Source organism: Gouania willdenowi, chromosome 6 (assembly GCF_900634775.1).
Source record: "Gouania willdenowi chromosome 6, fGouWil2.1, whole genome shotgun sequence".
NCBI classification, from domain to species: Eukaryota; Metazoa; Chordata; class Actinopteri; order Blenniiformes; family Gobiesocidae; genus Gouania; species Gouania willdenowi.
The window spans coordinates 42,817,695-42,842,795 of record NC_041049.1 but is presented as its reverse complement, the minus strand read 5'-3'; the positions used below and the strand labels follow the sequence as shown (position 1 = coordinate 42,842,795).

Genomic DNA, 25,101 nt, shown 5'->3' with positions numbered 1-25,101 from the left:
TGTCTGCTGAATGAATTAATAAATTGATTTTGATAACGTGGCCCTCAGATCACATTTTGTGGCCCCTGCTGTGATAAAAGTATTCCATCTCTGCATTGTGAATGACATGACTACAGTCGTGTATTGTGTTTTTGTGTCGTCGTAAAGTTAACCTGCTACTTATCTCCTTTTTGTGTTTCTTTCTCACCCCACCTCTCCTCCTCTCCTCTCCGTCTCTCTCTCTTGTTTCTCTCCCAGGCGAGTGATGAACGCTGCATATGCTGTGAGCAACACTCACTGTCTGCTGCATGTGCGACTTGGCATGTTTGTGTGTGTGTGTGAGAGTGTGAGAGGGGAGAGAGAGAGAAACAGAGTGGAGAGAGAGAGAGAGAGGTTCATAGATCGAGTCCCTCACACGGAGCATGCCTCTGCGTCCGGCAGCCGGCAAACATGAGCCACCCAGCCGTGCACGACAGGACCAGCAGCAGCACCAAGAGCAGCAGCAGCAGTACGCACACACCCACTCACACACCCTCACACACACGCAGCCAACGGCAGCCAGGGGGGCAGCAGTAGCATCACTGAAAGCAGCAGCAGCAGCTCCCGGGGAGAGGACGGCGCTGCTGCAGAGCACAGAGCACACGGTGGACGTGCACCCATGGACGAGCCAACAGGAAACAGTGTGGTGATCCGCATTGGAATCCCAGACCTCCAACAGACAGTAAGAGCCTCATCTTCAAATATATTCACTTTATGCTCACAGCTGTCCTGCTCCATTCTTTCCTTTCTTTTCCTTTTCTCTTCATTTCATTGGGCTTGGTTTGTTGCTGTGGTTATTTGCTGGGTGCCTTTTATTCTGCTGGTTCCTCTTCCCTCCCTTTGCTTCTTTTTGTTCCACTAATAAATCTACCTACCTCTTCATTAACTGGGCTTCAGTTGACTTTGACAACTGGCCACTGATGGTGAGAGGGATTATTTCAACTTTACCTCCACCTGTCTTTTCTTTTTCTGCTGTTGTCCACCTTAATAAACATTGAAAGCATCATTTCAAACAAAGCAACAGCTGTTTTTTTTTGCCATTTATTGTCAACCATTGAAACCCATTCCATTGATTATTCTGTTTTTTTTTTTCCTTTGCCCAAAATGCAGCGTGTCCTCGTAAAACAGTCGTGACCAAGTGTGTCTTCCTTACACACTGCCAAATGAATCTCATTTGAAAAAAAAAAACTGTTCAGACACTGACTGTGTGACGCGAAAGAGGGAAATGGTTACGCTTTACTATTACCTGCAGCTGAAAAGATTTGGTAGTGTGACCTGGTGGGATCTATTCTGTCTCACACTGATTCTCTCTCTTTCTCTCTCTCACACACACACACACACACACACACACACACACACACACACACACACACACACACACACACACACACACACACACACACACACACACACACACTGTTGTCACGTTAAGTGTCTTGTCACTGGTTTTTATTGCTAACGTGGCACTGTTTGTACTAAGGGTGAAAGAAAAATGTATTTGGGGATATATTGCAATATTCCACTGCACGATTATCATATCGATCCAAAAAATAATGTCCAAATCAATTTTTTAAATCATTTTTAGCGAAAAAACAACATTTATTTGCGTTAATATATGCATAGCGCGTAAACGCCCGATCACTAGGTGTCAGTGAACCACATCAGACCTTGTGACTGTTTTTTTTTTAACAACTTAACAGAATCAGAATCTGTTATAGAAGCAAATGTTACACTTTTTTGAAAAAATGTATTTGACAGTTTGATAAACATACCACTTGTTTTTGGTATTGGTTCTTGAATTAGTTACCATGTACTTCTCACAAGTTAAAAAAAAAATGAAATAAATTGTGTTTCATACCATTTAATACTTGTAAAGTAGACATTTTAAATGATTGATATTGTGATACATCGTGATGTATATCGAATTGTGATATATCTGGATATATTGGGATATGTTGTATTTTGTGACATGAAAATCGTGAATCGTATCGTATCATAAGATTCATGGCAATGCACACCCCTAGTACTGTGTTCAAACACTGTTTTTATTGTTAACCTTCCACTGTTTGTCTCCTTAAAGTCTCTTTATTACACTTGAATTGAATTATATTCACATTTAAATCCTTAAGTGTCAGGTACTCGCAGCATGAAGATGCAAAAGTGTGATTTTTGCTGAAGGTTTAGTTCCTCTTTACACAGATGTAGCAGCGTCCATTTGTGATTGTTGATTGGCTCATTGTTGTTGAATGGGATGAAATGACCCATTGTATCTTTTTTGAGGCTGCAGCAGCAGTGAATGCCAGGAAAAAAGACAGAAAATAAAAAAGGAGGGCAGTTGAAAAGAGAATTCCCCATCGGTGCTGCACAATAGCAGAAAAAAAAAGACTGGAACACTCATATGACCCTCAGAAGACTGTATTTAAGTATGCACACAATGACACAAGTGTGCACGCAAAACACACACACACACACTATACACACTCATTCTATCCACGTTGGATTTACACTCATGTACTTACGTAACTTAAGTAATTATTACTTTCATTTCAAAGCGGTGGGAGTGGGAGTCCATGCTCTTCTTCTTCTGTGGTGTTTGAGTGGAGGTAAAGGCAGGAGGGAACACACATGGAGCGTCAGCATGTGGCAAACATCCGAACAAACACACAGAGAGTCTGAAAGTCAGAGGCAAACATGGAGGCAGATGACAGATGGCCAACTTCTGACAGTTTGAATCTTTCATGGAGCCGTTGCAGAAGACTCATGTGTACTTTGAGTGAGCTGGAGATTTACACCAGAATAGATCTCCTGATGCAGGATTACACATCGCCTGCTGGGTTTCAAGAGCAGATTAGGTTGATACAGTAGTATCCAAAGATCACAATAGGCAAATATTGTTCTTTTTAGCGTCATGGTAAAGCAAAGACCTTGTGTGGGAGGAAAATGCATTAAAAATGTCACATTTCTTCTGTTAATTACTGATTGATTGCTCTTGTTCTTGTTTGTTCTAGAATAGTCAGTATTTGTCATTCCATCAGAAAGAGGCAGACAAATGCTAATAACATATCAGATTGGTTAAGCTTTAACATAGACTATAACAGTGGCTCCCAAACATTTCACAGTCCTGTACTCTTTCACACATTTAACCTGAAGCCATGTACCCCCTACACTCTAAAAACACAACAATGTACGCTCATACACAATGTAGCTCCACAGAGAAATTTGTTTCTGAATGTTACCTATCCTGTTGAGGAATAATATATAATACAAAATAATAATCATCTGTAACCACACTCGAAAACTTCTCATTCAGAATTATCACTTGTTCATTTTATTTAATACTGGCATTTTCAGTGATAAACCAATATATATATATATATATATATATATATATATATATTTTTTTTTTGGCGAAATAATTTCACCAAACGTGTTGATTGAATGAACAAATAGCAGTAATACAACATACTTATCACCCTGAAACTGTACAACTTTAATGAGAGGGTGAGGTTGAGATGATGCACAGAACTATGCAATGTTTGGCAGCATTTTAGATAGTCTGAGCCTTAAATCGTTCTCCACACAAAGTCTTGTTCTATATTTTGTTTTCATGTTTGTCAAAGCTGAAAATCCACTTTCACACAAGTATGCGGTAGCAAAGGGCATCATGGTCTTGATAGCACGTTTGGCTAGCGCAAAACAACGGACCTCTCGTCATATTTTTGCTTTTTGAGATTGAGATTGTTTTTCTTTCACCACTAGAGGGTAGATTTACAGAGGCCAATGTGTCATTTGTGGCAATGCATGCAGGCCCCTGACTGCTGCTCTATTTATAACATTTGGAGAGGCACAGATTTTTTTATTTGAAAATTTCTTCAATTCTTTTTCAGAGTTTACCCGTTTCAGCATAAGTTTACACTTTTCATCATCTTTCCCTCATCAGATGTCATTACTTGCTATTAAACTTCAAAAAAATATATCAAACATGCTAAATATTGTTAATTGAGTACACAATTTTTAAAAAAAAAATTAATTTCATATTTTTCCATTTTATTTGCGCTGAATGTAAATGCCAGAATGTAACTGCTACGCTTTAGGGCAAACGTTTCACGATAGAAAATTGCTTGTTGATGCGTAATAATGTCCCAAAGTATGTCGTAAGGATTTATTTCTCGTCATAGCGATTTCTGTATCTGTTTCACATTTTGTCATTTTTTGTTATATTTTGCGACATTGACATTTCCGTCTCTTTGCCCCCCGTCTGCGATGAAAAATTGCAGGATATTGTCCCAAACATGCATGCAAGCTTATATTCCCTGTTGTATTGCAATTTCCATTTGATTTTGTTTATAATAATAATAATAATAATAATAATAATAATAATAATAATAATAAAAATATAATTTTAAACAATAATACCAAGTATTTTGTATTTTCAGTTTTTGTGCCACTCAAATTAAGAGCCTTTCTAAAAGCAATGTGTTAAATGCAATGGGAGTCATGAACAAACTGCTGTTACTGGGTATTAGGGGATATGTGTGCAAAGATTAGGATTTATTTATTTATTTTTTTAGATTATCATTCGTCATTCATCATTTATTCAGCCACCAAAACTCTATTTCTATGATTGGAGAAAAAGAGAGACTGATTTCCAATAGCACTAATGGATGTCATTCATCTTTGTACAAAGGAGACGCATAGAAACATGTGTCTTACTCCTCTAGTCTCCACCTGTTTTAATCCATGCTCTCCATTCGCTTTGATTTGGTGCACTTTGCCTCTGGTCCTCGTCACCTATAAAGGAGTAAATATTACCAAATAAAATGTTAAACATTGATTTGAGGTTTGCATGGTTTTCACACTAAGTACTGTTTTCTTTACCACATGATTGTTTACACACACACACACAGACAAACATGCATGCACACACACACACACACACACACACACACACACACACACACACACACACACACACACACACACACACGAAAACACATTTAGGCTTGAGAGAGTTAAGGGACCCATGTTAAGCTAAATCAACTCTTCTGTGCTTTAAACATCATAAAGTGCTATTAGGGCTTCATACACATGCCCAAAGTGTTTTTTTCATTGATTCCCTCAATCTTTAGTTAGAGGGTGATTTGCTCCTTTCTTACTGCAGGGTGAGCACAAACACCTCGCTCCAATTTGATGACGTGTTCCCTCTTTGATGATGAATTTGACACGACTCTGAGCTGGAGAAGCCACGCCTCCAGGAAGCTCTTTGCCGTGATTGACTTGTAATCAGACACGCCCACGAAGGTGAGCATTTCAGCGTTCTTCGCGCAGTGCAGTGAAGAACGCTGAAATGTATGTATGTATTTTCTACAGTCAATGAACGCCCCGCCCCCACTCTCTGTCTCGTGTTTATAAAGCAGCATGAGCTTGGCTACGGAGTGGGTGGGAGGAGGGCGGGCCGTCCTCTGGCCCAACGTCACCGTGCGGGAAGGAGGAAGTCAGTGTGCCATATATAGACACGCCCACTCATGAATATGCATAAGTCGGCCGCAAATCAGTCTGTTTGTGTAGAGTTGCTCAGAAACTCTGGAAAACAGGCGAGTTTGGGAAAATGAATCTCAAATACTATGTTTTTGGGGTTCTTAGAACAAAAGGAGATTGACAAAAATAGCATGACATGGGACCTTTAAACATGAGTTAGACATTCATGTTTGAATGATTTATTGAGCCTTATTGATATGAACTAGGGTGGTGGTTCTCAAACCTTTTTGGCTCAATTACCCCCTTTCTCTTATTTCTGAATCTCATTGCGCTTATCAAAATATAAAATTCATAATAAGAAAGAAAAAACCCAACAAGATCCACATGAACAAGCATTTAGCCATCTAAAAAAAGAAAGGTCTCCCATCTTTTAAAACCCATAAAAACACACTATGGGAACAGAGGCAGAGCAGCAATGTGCCTTTGAGAAAGGGTGTGGCCTCCTCCTGCCATACAGCGGTTAGGAAATAGCGATGTTTAGCAATTTGGGACACTTTCAAACTTATAGGTATGGAAATTGAAAAATAGATAATTTATAATTATATTATAATTAAAACAATTAATCAAAATATCAATTCACCCTTGGGTAGGCACTGCCCACCTTGCCTACACTGACTGCACGTCACTGCTATAGAGCATAATGATGGAATGAACAAGTGATAACACACATTTTAAGGAGTCTCATTTTGTAAATAAGTAGAATAAAACAGTATTTAGTGCCTCCTGAATACAATTATTTCTATATTTTTTGGTCATCTCGTGCTTGATGTGCGACCAAGACTGAGCCTTGTATTTAAAGTTAATGTTCTAATCAAAATAATTTATTTCACTATTATCATGATTATCTTTTTTCACTAAAAATACATTTTTTAAAGCCCTATGTTTTTAATGCTTTCATTTGTTAATTTTCCAATACATTTCTGTCTCTCAAGTAACCCCTGCAGTGCCTTTGCGTACCCCCATTTGAGAAACACTAAACTAGAGGACAGATACCGAGCACTTAACTCCTTCCAACCTGGCAACCCACACACACACGCACACATTCGACAACGCTTTATAGTTTGCACAGCAGTGATAACAGATACATACATGTACAGTACATACATACATACATATTACAAAGCAGCTCACGCTCTCCCCATGCACGCTGATCTCAGTGATGCACGGGGTGCATTAACTGCTACACAGTATAGAGGCATCTTTGAGAGTAGTTGGTGTAATAATAATAGTTGCTATCTGGAAAGCAGACCGTAAATGTGCAAAAAGCAACATTAAAAAGCCAAATTTAACGTTAAGATGGACATTTTATTGTAAAATAATTTGTGGATGCAGTATTTAGGATGTGTTCTTCCATTTAGCCTCAATATGATTTTTGGTGTCACGTGTCCTTTAAGAACTCAGATTTTCCTTAAATATCCTCAAACCTCAATTCCGTAATACGATCCCAAAACATGTAAGTAAGGGTTTAGTTTGTGTCACATACAGTAGATACTTCAATTTCATTTTCTGTGAAATACCGTGCAGCTGTTTGATTAAAAAGCACAAGTTTATAAGTGACATTTGATATATTAATTCATTTCCTACACTTGCTATATTGCCAGTTTTCCCTGGGGAAAAATAGCATGTAAAGGTGTGATATTGACCCAAAACATGCATTTGAGGTATTCTGTGTCATATTGAGGCATGACTTGAACATGACTGTTTAAAAAAAAAAAAAAAAAAAAACGCAGATGTTGCAATCGCAAAATATCGAAATACTAACTATTTCATTAAAGCAGGATTTTGAAATCCTCCAGACAAATGCTAATGGAAAAAAATAAAATAAAGGGCCAATACTCATTAAAACATCTTATATAAAATTTATGCGTTGTATTCTGAGCTTCTAAAAATAAAACTCAGATAAGTTGCTTCCTTCAGAAATGCTTGAGGTCTGTAAAGAGTCCCGAGAGGAGGACAACAGCTCTTTAACTGCACAGTATTAAGCAGTCCTTCCCTTGGCATGTGGAACACTTTGTTTTGGTGTAAGGCAGATAGCGTGAAGTGAATCCGTTTGCTGGATCTCAAACAATGGGCAGTGAGGGAAAACTGAGGCAGCCAACTAGAGAAAAGAAGAAAGAGTTTAATGATGTAACAAAATATGTAATAAAACTTCATTAAAGTAAGGGGAGCTGCAGATGAGTCATCTTCACAGCTGCCCCTTTTCAGAAAGTCCCTGTCAGGAGGTATTTTCTCTATGACTGAAGGGGAAAAAAAAAATGCAATTCAAGGCATGGATATCTGCTGAATCAGCCAAATGTTGGATCATTAAAAATGTCAAAATATTGGCTCTTACAATATATATTATTATTCTTCCGTCTTACTGTAACTCGTCTGGCAGTTTTCAGCCAATTTGGACAAGTACGGTATTGAAATGTGCAGAATTTGGGGGGGTAGGGGTATGGTGGGAGGGTGCTGGCTCCTGATTGGTGGATGACGTCAGATTCTTTTTTTTCCAGCAGCCAAATAAATAGTTGTGCATTCTTACTTCAGTTTTATCCAGGAAATGGTTTGCCTTAATTGGGAAATGTTTTAGGTTATCATGCATGTGTCCTCTCAACAAAAATGAGTTACACCGCATGTTGTTTAATGTGTTACTAAAGTTTTCATTCTACGTTAGGTTAATTAACTGCTTATCCTGGTTAGCGTTTACATTGAGGGTTATAAGCCCTGCAAGGAAAAGATTCTCCACTGGTGTCTCAGAATCAGCAGGTATAGATGATTATTGATTCAACAAAGACAAAGAGTGTGTCTACTGCTAGGTCTTGTGGCTATCTTTACTTTAAAGGCACACTGCAGACTTTTTGACCTAAAGAGTTGACCCATATGAGTTATTTTAAATGATTCCTCAGGCCAATATACAGTGCTTGACAGTATCATTGCTCCAAGCGGGGCTTGGCCAGGTCACGTGACCTGGTCAAATGGAGTTGCCCTTCCGCCCCGACCCCGGCAGCCACGCCGACCCTTGGTAAAAGGGGCCGATGACGGCGGCGAGGCCAGGGAGTAGGGGGCAGCGCCACCGACACCGCGAGGAGGGCCAACCTCCAGCAACGAGGAGAGGAGGGTGGCGGCTGCTCCTCCAGCCCATAGACTGTAGCTACGGAATAAGCCCAGCACCGCTTTGCACCCCAGCCCTTAGAGCCTATCCTTATCCAGAAGTTACAGGTCAACTACTGTCTGCGTACACAATTAAAAGACAAGGGAGGCTGGCCCCACTGACTGTTTGCTGACTTTTGCTGCAGCGCTTGTGGCCACTAGGGGTGCTTGACGTGAAAGTTACAGGTCTAGCACCCCTAGTGGCCAAAAGTTACACAGTGTGCCTTTAAGTATGTATTTGATGTACACAATTTATATATGCTACCATTTTCTGTTCTTATTTTCACAGTTTTTCTTCTGATATGAAAGTGAAGTGATTTTGTGTCCCAGTCTTCAATCAGATTTTATCCTGCTTTATCTCTCTTGTAACTTGGCGTTACCACATCTAAAGGGTGGTACACACATAAAGACAATTGGGCTGTTTTTATCCTAATTTTCCTCCTTCCCGACCAAAGAATGCCCAATTTTCTCGGTATCAAAGGATTATTATTAGATTAGCATATGATTTGAGGTGTTTTCAGGGTGAACTTATCCAGAGAATCGTAGAATCTTCGTGTGTGGGGAAAGCAGACGACTGCCGTGTCCTAACTCAGAGAAATGTGACGTAGAACGGACTGTAGCCAATTAAATGCAAGCCGACACAGAAGCAGGTGTAAACAAACATGGCTGTGCTAATTTAACACAATTAAAGCCGCAGTATGTATAACTGTGAGACTTGCATGGAACCAACTATGCTCCCCCCCCTTTTCTGTTTCGAATTGACCAGCATCCTCAGAAACGCACACAATTGTGGACTTTTTTTTCAATAGAGACTCCTGACAAATGTCAGGACTTTATCTTGTGTTATTGGAGAGTTTTCTAATGTTTTAGAGACTCTGACATGAAAGCAAGAATCGCTCTGTAGTTACAGTCCTCAATTTGTAGCGGCCCCTGCCGTATTTGCCAAAGCTCTCACAGACGGCCACAGTGATCCCAACTGCAGGTCAGAGCAGACCCACACCACTCCACATCCACACTGGAAATAAATTACGCCTGTTCTCTTAACCTTGGATATGCTTTTCTTCTGTGTACACGTCATTTATCGTGTCTGTCCTCCCTGTGACACCAGTACGTGGGGCAGACTGCATGCAGTCACAGACGTCCACTTTGAGTCTATGTGGACCACCTTGGAGTCCGTTCCATTCGAGTATTGTATGTTTGAGATTTTAGACTGTTGCTTCACCACGTTGATTTTCTTTTTTTGGCTTGTTTTACCTTGTAACTGTTGTGCCTAATGCTTTTCCTGTCAAAACGTCCACAATTGCACTTTTACTGCTGATAGGACGTGAAAACGTGCATCGACTTTAGTCGTGCAGCCAATAGTAGTGTCCCAAAACAGCCCATGGAGCACTCTGTGTGTAAAATATCTTTGATTGGCCGCAAACTCCAATCACGCTCCTGGATTTCTAAAGCTTAAATACAGAGACAAGAGAAGGAGCAGAGGTCCAGAGTCCTCTCAGAACACTTACTTACAATATGCTCAAAGATTAGGATACATTTTTGACCAAATAAATAAATAAAAAAACATACATACTGCAGCTTTACCCATGCACAATGTCTCTTTCTTGAAGTCTTCCAAAGTTTTGTTTAGGTTTTATTTACTCACCTCTAGTTTGCTAAATAGACTATGGAGTCATTGTTCACGCTGACTCCATGATTTTTTCCAGTCTGTTATTCTTATATCAGGTTTTTTCCACCAATGAAAGTGCTGAATCCACCGTTATGCCTGAGCAAAAAAGCTTCTTCTTCTTTTTGTTCTTGTTCTTGTTCTTTGGTTTCGTTAGAACACCTTGGAGGTTGGACAGAATCCTTGTGTGTGTGGTGAGCTGGGTTGAGATTACCACACATTGTGATCAAAACTGTTTAACACCTGTATTTTTTTTATCTTCATGTGTGGCTTCTGTTACAGATAAAACATCCTCATGTGTGTACCTTGCTTTCCTTTCACACCTCACGTTCTTATCGCTCCACAGTCTCTCGAAGACTTCTTTGACAGTCTCTGTAAATGCTCTCAGGGTAGCATACGGTCAGCAATCTTGTGTTTGTGATGATATGTCTTTGGCAAGCCTCTCAAGTCCCCTGTGTTGCTATTCATTGCTTAATTTACAGTAGTAACTGGGGAACAAGCTACAGCTGCATATTCCTACTCCCATCTGCTCACATTAACCATAAAGAGAGAGACTAAATCACTGTGATATGACCCCGTGTAACACCCATTCCCTTTAGTTTCATTTCTATCCAATTCATCCCTCTTCCTCTCCGAGCTGCCCCCCATCTGTCAACAAAGTCCTGCCCAGTGAGAGATAAAGTGGAGAGAGGGGAAATGATGGATACAACCCTGGCCTATTTTCAACCTCATCTTAGAAAAAGGTGGACACAAACAAAAGTGTTTTTTTTTTTTAATTGGTTCTATTTCACAAATGTCTATTTTTTTAAACACATGAATCTTAGGATTAGAGTTAATTTTGATTTACAGTCAATAATTATTCTACCTGTGGCAGTATCAGGTTTGGGGTCAGTTACATTTTTCAGTTACAATTACTATTCAATTACAATTACAGTGACCAGCATTTTTCCCAATTACTAAAGTAAAATTACAATTAATCACAATTACCGAGCCTGAAATAAATATCTAAAATCTAATAAAAGTTACCCTTCCTCTTGTGTTCGCTTTCTGTTAGCATCTCTTACAATAACAGGTCCTAAATCTGTTGTAAACTACAGTAAAACATTTATCTCTCATCTAATTTATTTCCTATCTATTGGTTAACTTGTAAGGCTTCCTAATCAATGCAAATTGATTCATGGTATGGGCATCTGAACCTTTTTTCTGTCAGTATACTCCTCTTCTATACTACCCTTCAGTGTTTTTAAAATAATAAAATATGAGCAAGTTTGATATGAAACACATTTTAATAATTGTTAACTACATACAGTACGTGTGGAACTGTACATAGAACTGTAACACGGTTCCACAGTTTTGAGTTTAACTATGATTGACATTTTTTATAATTTTTCATGGCAATTACAATTACAAAGTCAGTTATCTAAACTCAGTTACAATTCAATTACGATTGCGACATCAACATTTCTTTAAATTAAAATTATAATTGCTAAATATTTGTAATTCCTTAACAATTACGTGATTAGAATTATAAATGACACCAACCCTTCACAGTAAAGATTTCTATCTGTAATCTAGAATAAGTAAAATTACTAACATAAAAGTTATAATGGAAAGGTTTTGTTTAGTCCTGCAATAAATGTTTAAGAGAAGAAGAACAGCACATTGCATAACTTTATTATCATTACCCATTCTGAGTCTGAAAACAATCTCTGCAAACAAACAAATAAACAAACTCTTTGCTGTCAACATCAAGGTCAGTCCCATCATGGAGTAAAGTGATCTGAGATTCCAGGAGATCGTTTCTCTTTTTTGCATTTTAAAGGATAAAGCCTTCAACGTGAAGTTTTCATGAAGTTCTTTAAATGTTACACCTGTCAGAAAAGCAAAGGGTGTTAAAATAATGGTGATCTCAATTTTTTTTTGTTTCTTTTTCTTCTCTGAGGCTTTTTTTTTCTTTTTTCGTAACTTTTGTACAAGTAGACAACCACTCAACCCTGAACCTCTATTTAGAGAAGAATCTATATTTATCTAGCCTGTAAAAGTTATATTATCACCAAAGTAGTCCCAAAGCAGTTTGCATTATCAACATATTCACACACAGACGAAACAGATGGAAACTACGGTTTTGACTTCTGGAAACAGAAGTGGCAATATTGTTGTTGGTATTATTTTTGTTATTACAAAAACAAGCACAAATTACAATTTGACACTGAATACAGCATCTTATGTGATATGTGGGGAAAATATCACACGTTTACACGCAATTTGTATTTGTAAATGGATGGTCAGAGACACAAAAATGTCCATGTTTACACAATAACATATTTCTTTTTTTGTTTTCGATTTTATTTCATTCAAAAAAAAAAATGTACCTTGCTTGCACACTGTCGAAGGTCTATCTTTTTACGACAGCTATGCATTTTTATTAGTGAAATGAATTTATTTTTATGCATAATTGTGACCATCAGCAGCCCCCCCCCAAAGAAGAATAAGACAAACTTTATTAGAGGGAAAGACATAAAAAGAGAGGGCAGTGTTACACACCTGGATGAGGGGGAAAGGAATAGGAGAGAGGGAGATAGTGTGAGACAGCTATTTTGGTTGTGCTCTGTACAATGACGTGACATGACAGACTTCACCTTCTTAAATGAAAATAGATATACGGCATGGGCTAAACCTTCATCTACTTGCACTGCTTGTTCATTAATTTGAACGTTTATAGTTTTATTTGAATAATACTATGATTGTCTTTTCCTATTTGTGTTTATGCCTTTTCTTTTTGCTGGAAGCTGAGACCTCCAACCACATTTGTGTGTATGGAAGCGTATGCATCACAACAATAACATAATTCTGGCTCAGATTTCTGGCTGTGAAACGGGTGGTCTGTGTAGCCTTAGGTCAAATCTCGCGCAAAATCTTGCGTGATCTTGAGCTTGTTTTGACGCATTTCTGCTTCGTATGAACATGAAATGAATTACAATAGTTAACAGCCTGTAATGACGTCTGAGTAGGAAAAGCCAAGAGTCGATTCTGAAGTTGAAATTTTATACATAAGCTTCAAGGCTGACATTACACAGTAATTAGCATGAAAAAGGTGTCATTAAAGGCACACCGCAGACTTTTTGACCTAAAGAGTTGACCCATATGAGTTATTTTAAATGATTCCTCTGGCTAATATAAAGCGCTTGACAGTATCAATGCTCCGAGTGGGGATTCCCTTGAAAGACTAACTATGTAAGTTTGGAGGAGACGGACCGTCTTTGGCCAGGTCATGTGACCTGGAGAATGTATCGCTTCACGGCAAGTATTTTTTCGCCTGTTTGACTTCTGGTCATGGCAGAGGCAAGCAAAAAGTTTAAAACGGCTTCTTAGGAGGCTAAAAAGATGCCGCCGTGACCCGGCCCCCTCCGCCGACCTGCCTTCCGCCCGGCAACGAACACAGCCCCGCGCACGTCGGGTCCCCCGTCCGCCCTGACCCTGGCCTCCGCGCCAACTCCTAGTGAAGGAAGCCGACGACGGCAGCAGTGGGGGGGGAGCACCACCAACGCAGAAAAGAGGGCTGATGGCCGGGCTTCCGCCAGCGAGGAGAGGAGGGCGGTGGTGGCGGCTGCTCCTCCAGCCGCGGCGCGAGCTTAGCCCCGCTTCTCACCCCAGCCCTGAGAGCCTATCCTTATCCCGAAGTTACGGGTCAGCTACTGTCTGCATACACAATCAAAAGACAAGGGAGGCTGGCCCCACTGACTGTTTGCTGATTTTTGCGACAGTGATGCAGCGCTTGTGGCCACTATGGGTGCTTGGCGTGAAAGTTACAGGTCTAGTGCCCCTAGTAGCCAATAGTTACACAGTGTGCCTTTTAGTGTTGTTTGCTAAATTATGACAGCTTTTGCTCATTTATGACACCTTTGAAGCTATCTTGGCATTTTTTGGGTTAGGTGGAGGGATTTAATGGGGTTAGGTAGGGTTTGGTAGGGTGAAATTTAGCTTTAGGGGCATTGGAGATGTTTTTCTAATGAAACCTATTGAATGGATCTGGACCGTTCAGTTTGGAATAGGGAGTCAAAAGCAGGGCGCAGGCCGACGCATGTTACTCGGGTTTCTCTGCACCATACACTGGTAATGGTTTGGGTTAGGTTATCGAATGACACTTAATGACAGCCTTCATGACACCTTATTCATGCTAATGACTGGTGTCATGTCATAATAATGAGTAATGTCAGCCTTATGTATACAGTTTCAAGTAAAGTGTTACCAAAAGTTATTAAAAAATAAAGTTGCTTAACTTACAAACTGTAAACAATGAACTGGTAACTTATAATGCAGAAAGCTCAGCAAAACGTTAAAAAGTGAATACATCAGTTACATTTACCAGTTAATTAATCGTTTGCACCTACTACCTGGGCCATGATCACATACAGTTTATGAAGGCAATCTGTCTGCTTGAGATGATTTTATTGCATGCGTTTTACGATTTTTCAGAAGTCTGCTTTTGCATCATTGGTAAAGTAAGCAAGAGCTTTTGAGTAAGCTTTGAAGACAATCTTTGAAGTCACAACGTGAAAACAATCCACTGCTCTGCCAATTAGAGGAAAGTGCTCCATGAAAAAAAACCCCCAACAACCTGCAATCTCTAAAGTCCTGTTTTTATTCCACTGAAGAGGGGAAAGCACCTCCATTTCTCGTTTGTAGTATAATATATTTTTACTGGCAGCTTCTGCTTGTGATGTCTTTTGTTGTTTTTTTCCCCCTTAATTTACATCTTTTAAGTAAATGGACGGCATGACAAAAGAATGAGAACAGCCTGACTGCTAGGTAAAGAAGATGTCATAGATTTTGGGTTTTTTGCATCAGGCAATAGTGATGCAATAAATATTTTACACATGCATTACACGGAGGGATGTACTGTGTGTTGGAGTTCAATAAAACCGACCCACAGACCATGTTACACTCTTATTGCTACACTAATTAATTATAAAACCATAATATAGAATGTAACACAATTCCAAAACAGAAATAAGAACATAAAAGATAATGTAATAGTTCTTGAAATGAATCAAAATTGTATATTAACAAAGTAGAAGTATACTGATATGCTTTTTTTTTTCAATAATAGTGTATGTAAGTTTTAGTGGGGGGATAAAAATGTCACTTATGCACCACCCATTATCAAATGAAACCCATTTACTCCTTGGGATATCTTTAAATTCCAAAGTGTGAGCGGAATTTATAATTTTATCAGCTTGAACTTTGGTTTATTCACTGTTTAAATCAGTGACTCCAATTGTTCCTTTGTAAGTTAAATTATGTATTAAGTCCTCCCATGTTAACCTATAGCCAGTGCAGGTCACTGTCCTTAAGTGCACTAGGAAGATTTTGGCCATAGGAAAATGCAAAAATAAGCATTCATGATAAAACTGTTGAAGGCATCACAAAGTAAGAGTGTTTGCTTTTCACTGATTGAACTGTAACAGCCTTAGAGAACTGTGATATGGAGCAGAATATTAATAACCCCAAAGTAAAGATCACTACTGTCATTGGCTATTTGCGTAACATTTAAATTGAAGGAGAACGGCTTCTATTTTGGGAGCATAAAACAAGAAGGCCAGACATATAGTTAGCAGTAGTTAGACTATTTTCAAGTTATTTACCAGTCAGATAAACCAATTCACCTATTAAAATCATTACCCTAATTGAAAAAAATGGATAGAAGATAATTTAAATCTGATATCCGGAGTTTCTGAGAAATCTATGTATGTATGATTCTTTGGAAATTCATAAAAATACCTAGTTGTTTACTATGGTCTACTGCCGGTGGTCATTCATATACATTAATGTATATAAGTCCCTCCTTCGTCCTACAGACTCCTTTACAAATGGAAACGATCGCTGACTGCGTCCAGCGAATAGGCTTCAACTTCCTGTTTTTAAGACTGTCAATCAAAGTGAATGAAAAACTGCACGGAAACAAGGCCGCGCGTCACAACAGCAAACAGGTAAATATGATTTTGGCTCTTACCTGACCCATAGACCTATATCAATGTGACCCAATGCCACCTTGTTACAGTATATTCCACGATGCGTGTGCAGAAAAGTAGAGGCGTGGCTTCTGGTAGATTACAGAGGCAGGGGGAGGAACTGGAGCTGTTGAGGGCGGGACATCGAGACGTCCTCTCAGAAAGTCCGGATATCAGCTTTAAGTCTGGGTAGTTTTCAAACATTTTTAAAAATGTATGTAAGCAATTTATCAAACTGGTTCCAAAAGGCTGAAAAGTTTTTTTTAATCACACAGTCTTTACTTTGCTTAACTAAAGTGGTGTAGCATTAGCAACACTTGCTACATAACAAGGCAGCATATCAGTTCAGTGATTTCAATTTGTTTTTGAAGTAATACTCATGTTAATTAAATGCTACTTTAAGCAGTGTTAGAACACCTCATTTCACACAGTTTGGAAAATCATATTCTTTACAAGATGAAACGTTACTGCTTTAGTTACATTAGGCCTGGGTGATATGGACCAATGCCCATATCTCAATGTTTTTCCTCAAAATTAAAAAGGCGATGTAAACTTGATTGATAGTTTTACAAGAAAAACAATAATGGGTTATGGTGAAAAAATGTGACAACGGGCCTTTTATTAATCACTAGCAGCTCAATATCAACATTTTGTGCCACTTTTGTCTTTGTACTTCATAAAGGATGAAATGTTTGATTAAATTCTGTAGTTCTTTCAGAGCAGCTCTGCGTTGCTCTCTGTAGTTTTTAAACCACTAGTTTTCAAACACACGTTCAGGACGTGGTCCCTTTTTAAAAAAAATATCAGCCTAGAGGGGCCACGTGAGACTAAACAGAGGTCTGTGAACTGAGAGTTAGTTACAGAAGAGAAATACATGCAGTGTTTCCTCAAACGCCTTTCAGTGCTTCCAACACTCAGAACTGATGGAGTTTAACAGAGAGCATACCGGACATCTGCACTGAGCCTCTGACCGGCAGCCATGAGCACACAGGAAGTAGCACAGCTAAACTCAGCGTGTCCGTGCACTGGGAGAGGGAGGGAGTGTTCGCAGAGCGTACTTTCTGCGTTGATTGTGCTCTGATTAATTCATGTGTCTGCAGTACTAACATGAGCCTGACTAGCGAATGGTGTGATTTGGCAGATAAAAAAAGCCTTTGGATGTGCCGTGTATGGGCCACAGACATGGCACCGCATGGGATAAAATGTGCACTACAAACAGTTCTACTCTCTCCATCTTTTGGCAGATCATTGTTTTGTTTCAATCCTTAACAATCTAATATCATCAGATCGCACACCTTTAGCAGTAGTGTTGTAGTACTCGAGACCAGTCTTTGGCCACTTTGGAAATGTCATTCTAACGTACTACTAACGTACTACTAACGTACTACTAACGTACTACTAACACTTAAGTTTGACCTCAAAATGAGTAAGTAATGTTCACATTAGATATTAAGATTGAGTGCACGAGAAATACCCAGATGTATACGATATGGGGACATTTTTAAATACGCAAAATAGGCACACTCAACCAGACATACTTAACCGTCCCATGATGCATTGCGAATATGGTAAACTGGTCCTGGGACCGGCTTCAAGCTAAAAATCAGACATCCCCTTTTTCAAAATAATAAAGCATCTCTTCTTGTCTTCCATTACTTTTTTAACACTTTTTAAAATAGGGCTCTTGTTTTGAAGTTAAACAGAAGTTTTGTAAGTAGCACAATGGAGGGTCTCCGAAAATCTCCGAAATGTCAGAACGAAATGTGTATACGTGAGTTTTATGGCATCTTGGGAAACTTGGAAGTATACGCTCATCTTCCTAATCATACTTATAGTATATAGTAAAGAGTATATACTCATTGAGTTTGTAGTGTATAGTAAGTTCTTGTGACATTTCCAACATGGCCTTGGTATCGAGACCACATTTTAAAGGTCTTTGTCTTGTCTCGGACTCAAAAGCATTTTTACTCTCTTGGCTTGGTCTCAGACTACCCGGATTTTCCACCAAATCCAGCTGTGATTTATGCTATTCCTCAAACTTTATCAATGTGATAATGAGGAGAATAACTTGATAAAACAAGTCATATCTTAAATGATTGCATTCAAGTGGGAGTGAAAGTTTGAAAGTGAAAGATGTGGTGGTGGCCAAATGTGGATATTTCAATGAAAACATTTCCCATTGGTTCACTAACTGTTCTTCCTCCTTGGAAATATTTTGTGTTGCCTTATGTGTCGGAGGCCTGCGGGAGCTAGGGGCGTCCATCTTGTTTCTTGTCGGGGGTGCTTCTGGACTCATGCTGTGCATTTGCCTGGCAAATTTAAATGTTTTAAGATATTTAAATATCATTCTGGACTTATCAGTGGGTTTTTAATAAATGCTACAGTTCATTTTTCAACCCAAGAAATTAGTTAAACCACTTTGTTAAGAGTTGAGATTTTTGCATGTTCTGCTTTGATAGTGACCGTTTTTGGTCATTGAAATGTATTTAAAAGAAACTAAAACTAAAGAGAGAGAAGATTATTTAAGTGTTAAGTGTTCAACCTTGTCATGGTTTTTGAAATTGTTTTTCTTGGTCTCGGTGCATTCTGGTCTCGGGCAAGTCTTGGTCTCGGATACTGTGGTTTTTTGTTATCTGCACGAAACAACTACTCACAAAAAGTCTTACAGCCATGCACACACAAAATCAAACTGAAACCCTTTGGGATGACTTTTTAGTTTCAAAATTTCCTCGACTGCGTTTCAGAGTTTACCCATTTCTCGTTTTGTTTGTGTTTCATCGTCTTCCTTTGTTGAGATGACTTTATTGACTGTTAAACTTCCAAAACTTATACCAAATATGCTAAAAAGGATTTATAGAGTTAACTACTGTTGTGAATTTTATATTTACAGTATATGCTTCAAATGACTTATGGAAGCTGGGAGAGTTATGCTGAAATTACATCACAAGAAATGTATGTGATATTGTCCCAAAACATGTTAATTGAGGGTTTAGTCTGTGACGTAGAGCTTTTTCCATTTCATTTTGGTTGACGTCCGGCAGAGCTGTGTGATTACGTAGCGTTATATACTTCATCGCCCCGCTTAAGTTGAGTTTATTCAGTTTTATAAACACACACACACTTTATTGCTTTACAAACCTTTATTGATGGTTATTTAAGGTGAGTGCATGTAATCTGATTAGCAGTTGGATAATATTTGCTTTGTTTAAGTTAAAACACAATGACGCAAGCATCGATACACACCTCGCGGGAACACCCCCTCCATTACTCGACACAGGATTCGTAGCCTTGTCCCATCTCATAAAATCGCTACATTGTAGTGTTTTTGCTCATTTAAGAATTAATATTATATATTTTTGGAAATCACATTGGTTTCTCAAGTCGTCTCACAACATGTGAGATGGCTTGAAGCCTGATTTAAGAAAAATGTTTCACATTGCTTTTTGCGTTTTAGAACGGGAATTCTGCTTTTTCCGTCCTTTTTCCTCGATTATGGAAAATCAGATTCCTTACACACTCCCCTAGTGGATGTGTGGGTTCACTCAAAAAATAAGCACTGCAGTCAGTGCAAGTATTACAAAAGTAGAGGCAAATGTGTCTATTATACCTGCCAATAGCAAGTAACTCAAAGCAAAGACTAAAGGCATAAATCTTTTTGATACATGCTTGTCTGACAGCATCCAGCAGTGCCACAAAGACAGATTTCTCGACAAATCAAAACATGTGTCACTTTGGTTGACTTCCCACAGTCTGTAAATTATATTACCAAAATAATACTGGATCCTAAATGCCAAATTCAAGAAGAAACAGCTGCTCAGTTATCTATAGTAACACGTCTGGATGGATCTGGGCACATGTCCGGTTGTCGTGATATTTATTGGTTTTGATGCAGGCCACATGCTAAAAGAAGTCTTTAAATCAGGGTTGGGGTCAATTATAAAAGTAACTGTGTAATTGATCATTAAGTACAATTATGACATAATTGTAATTGGAGAAAAAAATCTGTTGCTGTTGTAATCATAATTAAATTGTCATGTAGTTCGGATAATTGACTTTGTAATTGTAATTGGCATAGAAATTCTATAAAAACTGTCAGTTCCATTTTAATTAAACGCAAAACTGGGGAGCCATGTTACAGTTCTATGGTTTACACATATGTAGTTAACAATTATTAAAATATGTTTCATATCAGGGTATCCAACGGCCTGTCAGTTCTCTTCAGGATCATTTAACATTTTGTTTAGAAAATTAAATTGAGGGGTATGCTGTTAAACTGACAAAAAAAAGGCTCAGACGCCCACACCAAAAATATTAATAGCAATATTTTAATTTATTAGGAAGCCTAACAAGGTAACCCAGAGATGAGAAACAAATTGCATAATAGATCCTATTTTGTAGTGTATTTTACAGCTGATTCAAGACATGGGTCAAAACAGACCTGTTGCTGGAGATGCTAACAGAAAGCTAACACAAGAGGAAGGTTATGTTTTATGGGGTTATTTATTAAAGGCTCTGTAATTGTGATTAATTGTAATTGAAATTTAGTAATTGAGAATGCAATTGTAATTGAAATGTAGTAATTGAGAATGCAATTGTAATTGAATTTAAGGGGGTAAATAATAATTGCAATTTTAATTGTAATTGGGAAAAAAAATCCAGTCATTGTACGTAATTGTAATTGAACAGTGTAATTGTCAACCCCAACCCTGCCACACATACTGTAGCTTGTTTCCTCGTTTGTCACCTAAATCAGTAATTTTACTTGTACTTAAGTACATTTTCAAAGAAGTGAAGTAATGCATTATATTTTTACACCCAACCATTACTGAGTAAATTCAATGTTTTTTTTTTGTTTTAAAATGATCAACAGACATTGTGAAACTACAAAAAATTAAATGACCAGACAACAATCAAATGCGTCACATCATAGCCGACCAATCAGATTAAACGTAATGCACGGTGTCAAAACAGCACTGAATGCTGGTTATTTTCTCAGCTCATAAATGTAGCTATACTTAGAGCCTGATAATTGTTTTTATTTTGAATTGAGTGTATTGGTGTTATTTTATTTAAAAAATAATTATAATTATTTGTGTAAAATAAATTAAGTTCTAAATTTCCAATTTTCCAATTTCCTTTTTAAGTTTATACATGAGATGTTTACTGTATGCAAGGTATCCGTGGCAATGATTCATTACCAAAAATAAACTTGGGGGGTGAAAATAACTAGTAACTTTTACTTTGAGTTCTGTTTAATTGAGCTACTTTTTTTTTTACTTGTACTTCAGTATTTTATGTTTGATTTACTTGTACTTGAGTACAATTTCAATGAAATAACAGTACCTCTACTGGAGTATGATATACCAGTACTCTTTACACCTCTCCTGGGTTGTTGTTGGGTGTTAATACTTCATAAGAGGAACCAATACTTTGTAAAGCAGACCCTCCCCCTCCCCCTCCCCCTCCCCGCTTCCAATGCAGCCTGGAGACCGGATCGGTCGTGGCAAGCATGTGAAAATGGAAAATCGTGACAGAACACATTCAACCATCTGAGCTGGAAGGGAAATCATGTCACTGTGATGTTTACAATGTGTAGGAAATGTAAGATTAAAGCTTAAAGAACGTACGTAACATAAAGGAAAGGCAGCTAAAGGAGACACATTAGTACATTTATTAAAAACTATTTTTAACCCTCCTATTAACCTCAAATATTACTCACATATTCTACCCTTGGGGTCAAATGGATATTTGTCTCCAGAAAATGATTTTCAGAAAATCATTGACCAAGTTTTTGTGTCTCATACTTTGTTTGTTGAATACATAAATCACCGCTTGATAATGAAACATTGACATGCTCTCTAGCGCCACCATCAGGCCACACTTTTAAATTATACGTAATTTATCTTAAATAGTTTTTTATCCAAATCTTGTCAAATTTCAGACAGACAGACACGTTTTACACAATTAAAACAAGCTTGAGGGTCAAATTGTCCCCAGAAGAACACCAATGCGTGCAATATGGGTTCAGCACATTGAAAAAATATCATTGATAATGTTATGCTTAATCAGTTGTACCCATCAATTTAGGAAAAGCCAGTAAATATAAGGCAAAAGGCAAAAAATAAAGTCAACAATTAAACGTTGATTAGGGTCAGTCGTAGGAGGGTTAAATAAGATATTGACACAAATCTATCAATTATGCAGTTTGTACATGTATTTTTTCCTCTTCAGAATACAGAAAAATCTGACATTTCATTTTTTAAAAAGCTGCCAGGCTAATTATTATGGCATTGCTTCATAATGAGTCACGTGAGGTGGAGAAATTGCAAAAAAAAAGCAATACTTCCCGAGGCCTCTCGACACTCCGATTAATTCAGGCACGTTTCCCTGGCAACCAGAATAAAGGATACACATGGTCCTTTCCTTGTGTTTCACTACACAGGAGGAAACTAAATGGCTGGTTTTAATCATGTTTACTTTTTCTTGTTTTCCCTTTGTCTTAAAGATCAAGATTCAACATATTGCTTGTATGAAACAGAGAAAATGAGACCGTGGACAGTTAATATGATTGTTAAAATGCAGGACAGTCCACGGCGTTTTTCTTCCCAGGAAGCAATCAAGTGTGTGTTAGAAATGCAGAAAGCAGAGTATAAGGCTAAGTTTTAGGATGAAAGACAGAGGCAAAGAAAAGTGTTGAAGGAGAAAAAAAATCAACACCTGTTTGACCAGATTGTGTGTTTTGATGAATGACACACTGTATAATATGCATGCATGCAGCACCTTTTCAAAGACTTCCTCCTGTACCATATGTTGAAGTTTAAAGGGTTTAGCAAACTTTCAGAGAACTTGAGGTAATAGTGATAAAGGTGGAAAGGTCAAAATTCAAAAAGAAAAAAATATTCCAACAAAAGGATTACATTTTATTTGACAGAGATGACCCAATCAGTCTGAACCTTTTTCCCTCTAATTTAAAATCATACCCCAAAATGACTCGGAAATACCTCACATGCATGTTTTAAGACAATATCACACATTTATATGCTATATTTACCCAGACTGAATGTCTACTAAGTGTAGAATATGGATGAATGTTTCAAATTTTGCTCAAAATCTTGTTCAAAAATCTTGCACAATGTAATCATTATGATAACCTTGCCTGCAAGATGGATTCTCCTGGTGTTCATAAACACCGGAATCCATCTTGTGCTGTTCCCGCCTATGCCTTTCAAACCTGAACCGATTTGAACCACCATGTGGTTTAGGGCGAGATGTCCCTGTGTGACGAAGGCAGAAGCGCCGAAGCAAAACTGGCGCATGTGCAGTTGTGGGGAGAGAAACTAGCTGGGCTACCTCTATTACCATGGCGTCCATCTTCCTGCAGAGAAGTCTCATGGAATGAGATTTCATGATAGTTGCGAGGCTCCTAAACAACCTTCAATGGAAACATGTTCAAAGCGCAATCAGTCATTCACAAAAATCAGACTGTGTGCAAACAGGCAAGTTTTGCACTGCCTTTTCCTTTTTATTTTTTATTTGAATTTTTTTTGTTTTGTTGCTTTTTTCTGTTTTTCCTCACTTTCATTCACTGTGGACGTGGATCCAGTGCCTGAAACACAAAATCTCTCATATTTTTACTGATTTTAGCTCAATGATTGTTAAAACACTGATTTGCACATTCTCGTGAAATAACTATAAATTCTGACTATTGCTGTCGGCATGGATTTGCTGAGCCAGTAACAGTTAAATTCCCTAGAAAATAGAACATACAAGTCAGCAGGTAGTGCAATACTATCAGACTAACCCTCACCTTACGGCTTTGTTACATGTTTAATTTGCGTACTTAAAGTTCATCATAAGCAAAGTACAGACACAGATAAGGAGAGGAGGCACTACAGCTTACAGCTTTTGCCATTTTGTGATGGTTTTTTTTTTTTAGCTCTAAAATGGATTAACAGACTCGTTTGCAATGTGATCTACCTTCCACTTCATCATGAATTAAACTCAACAATTTGTGTTAAATAGACTTCATCGTAAACGCACCGTTGTCCCTAATTATTCAAAGTAAGTCCTCAGCGTTTTCCGTGTGTGTGTGTGTGTGTGTGGTGTGTGGTGTATGTTAATGCAGTATCTTTCAAGGTGTCGGACTCAGTGCGAGCCCATTAATCTGAGTTAATTGAATCAATGCAGCCTTGTTGCTTTATCTGAAGGGTGTAGGAAGGATAATAGTTCACATGTTAAATCCAGGCTGCCATTTTAACTCCAGGCTACAAAAATGCTAAATGAGTTTCTATGCGTAAGTTTCGAGGTTTATATTTACTATATTTAAAAGATTATAAATATATTGTTGTAATGATCTCTTTCATACCATTTTCATTGATCAAAAATAAGCAGCAACTCCTTGAAAATAGCAAAAACTTGTGAATCCCTACTAAATGTCACACTGAACCATTATTTTTAGTGTTTTTTTTTGTATTTTTTATTTTATGAGTCACTTTTGATTTTTTTTTTTTTTTTCCTTGTCATTTGGTTGTATTTGTCTGCTATTACTGTGTATATTTATAGTTGTTTCCCATTTTTTTTTTTTTTTTTTTTAAAGTAAAGTTCTGTATTATTATTGTCCTTTTTATGCAATTTGTTGTAATCTTGTATGTAGTAGTTTTCAGTTTTTGGCTGTTTTGTGTATTTTTCTGCACAAAATTAGACAGAGGGACACATTCTGTATCGTGTCCAGCCAAC

General features: G+C 38.0%; 1 protein-coding gene across 1 annotated transcript in view; it reads left to right on the top strand.

The window, feature by feature from the left end:
- The first annotated feature begins 230 nt into the window (after positions 1–230).
- The window catches only part of shank3a (SH3 and multiple ankyrin repeat domains 3a), a 245,538-nt gene continuing 220,667 nt past the window's right edge, over positions 231–25,101 (top strand). Inside the window, 2 exon segments of the mRNA XM_028449494.1 lie at positions 231–501; positions 504–700. Coding sequence (XP_028305295.1) covers positions 402–501; positions 504–700 — 297 coding nt within the window. The 5' untranslated portion in view covers positions 231–401.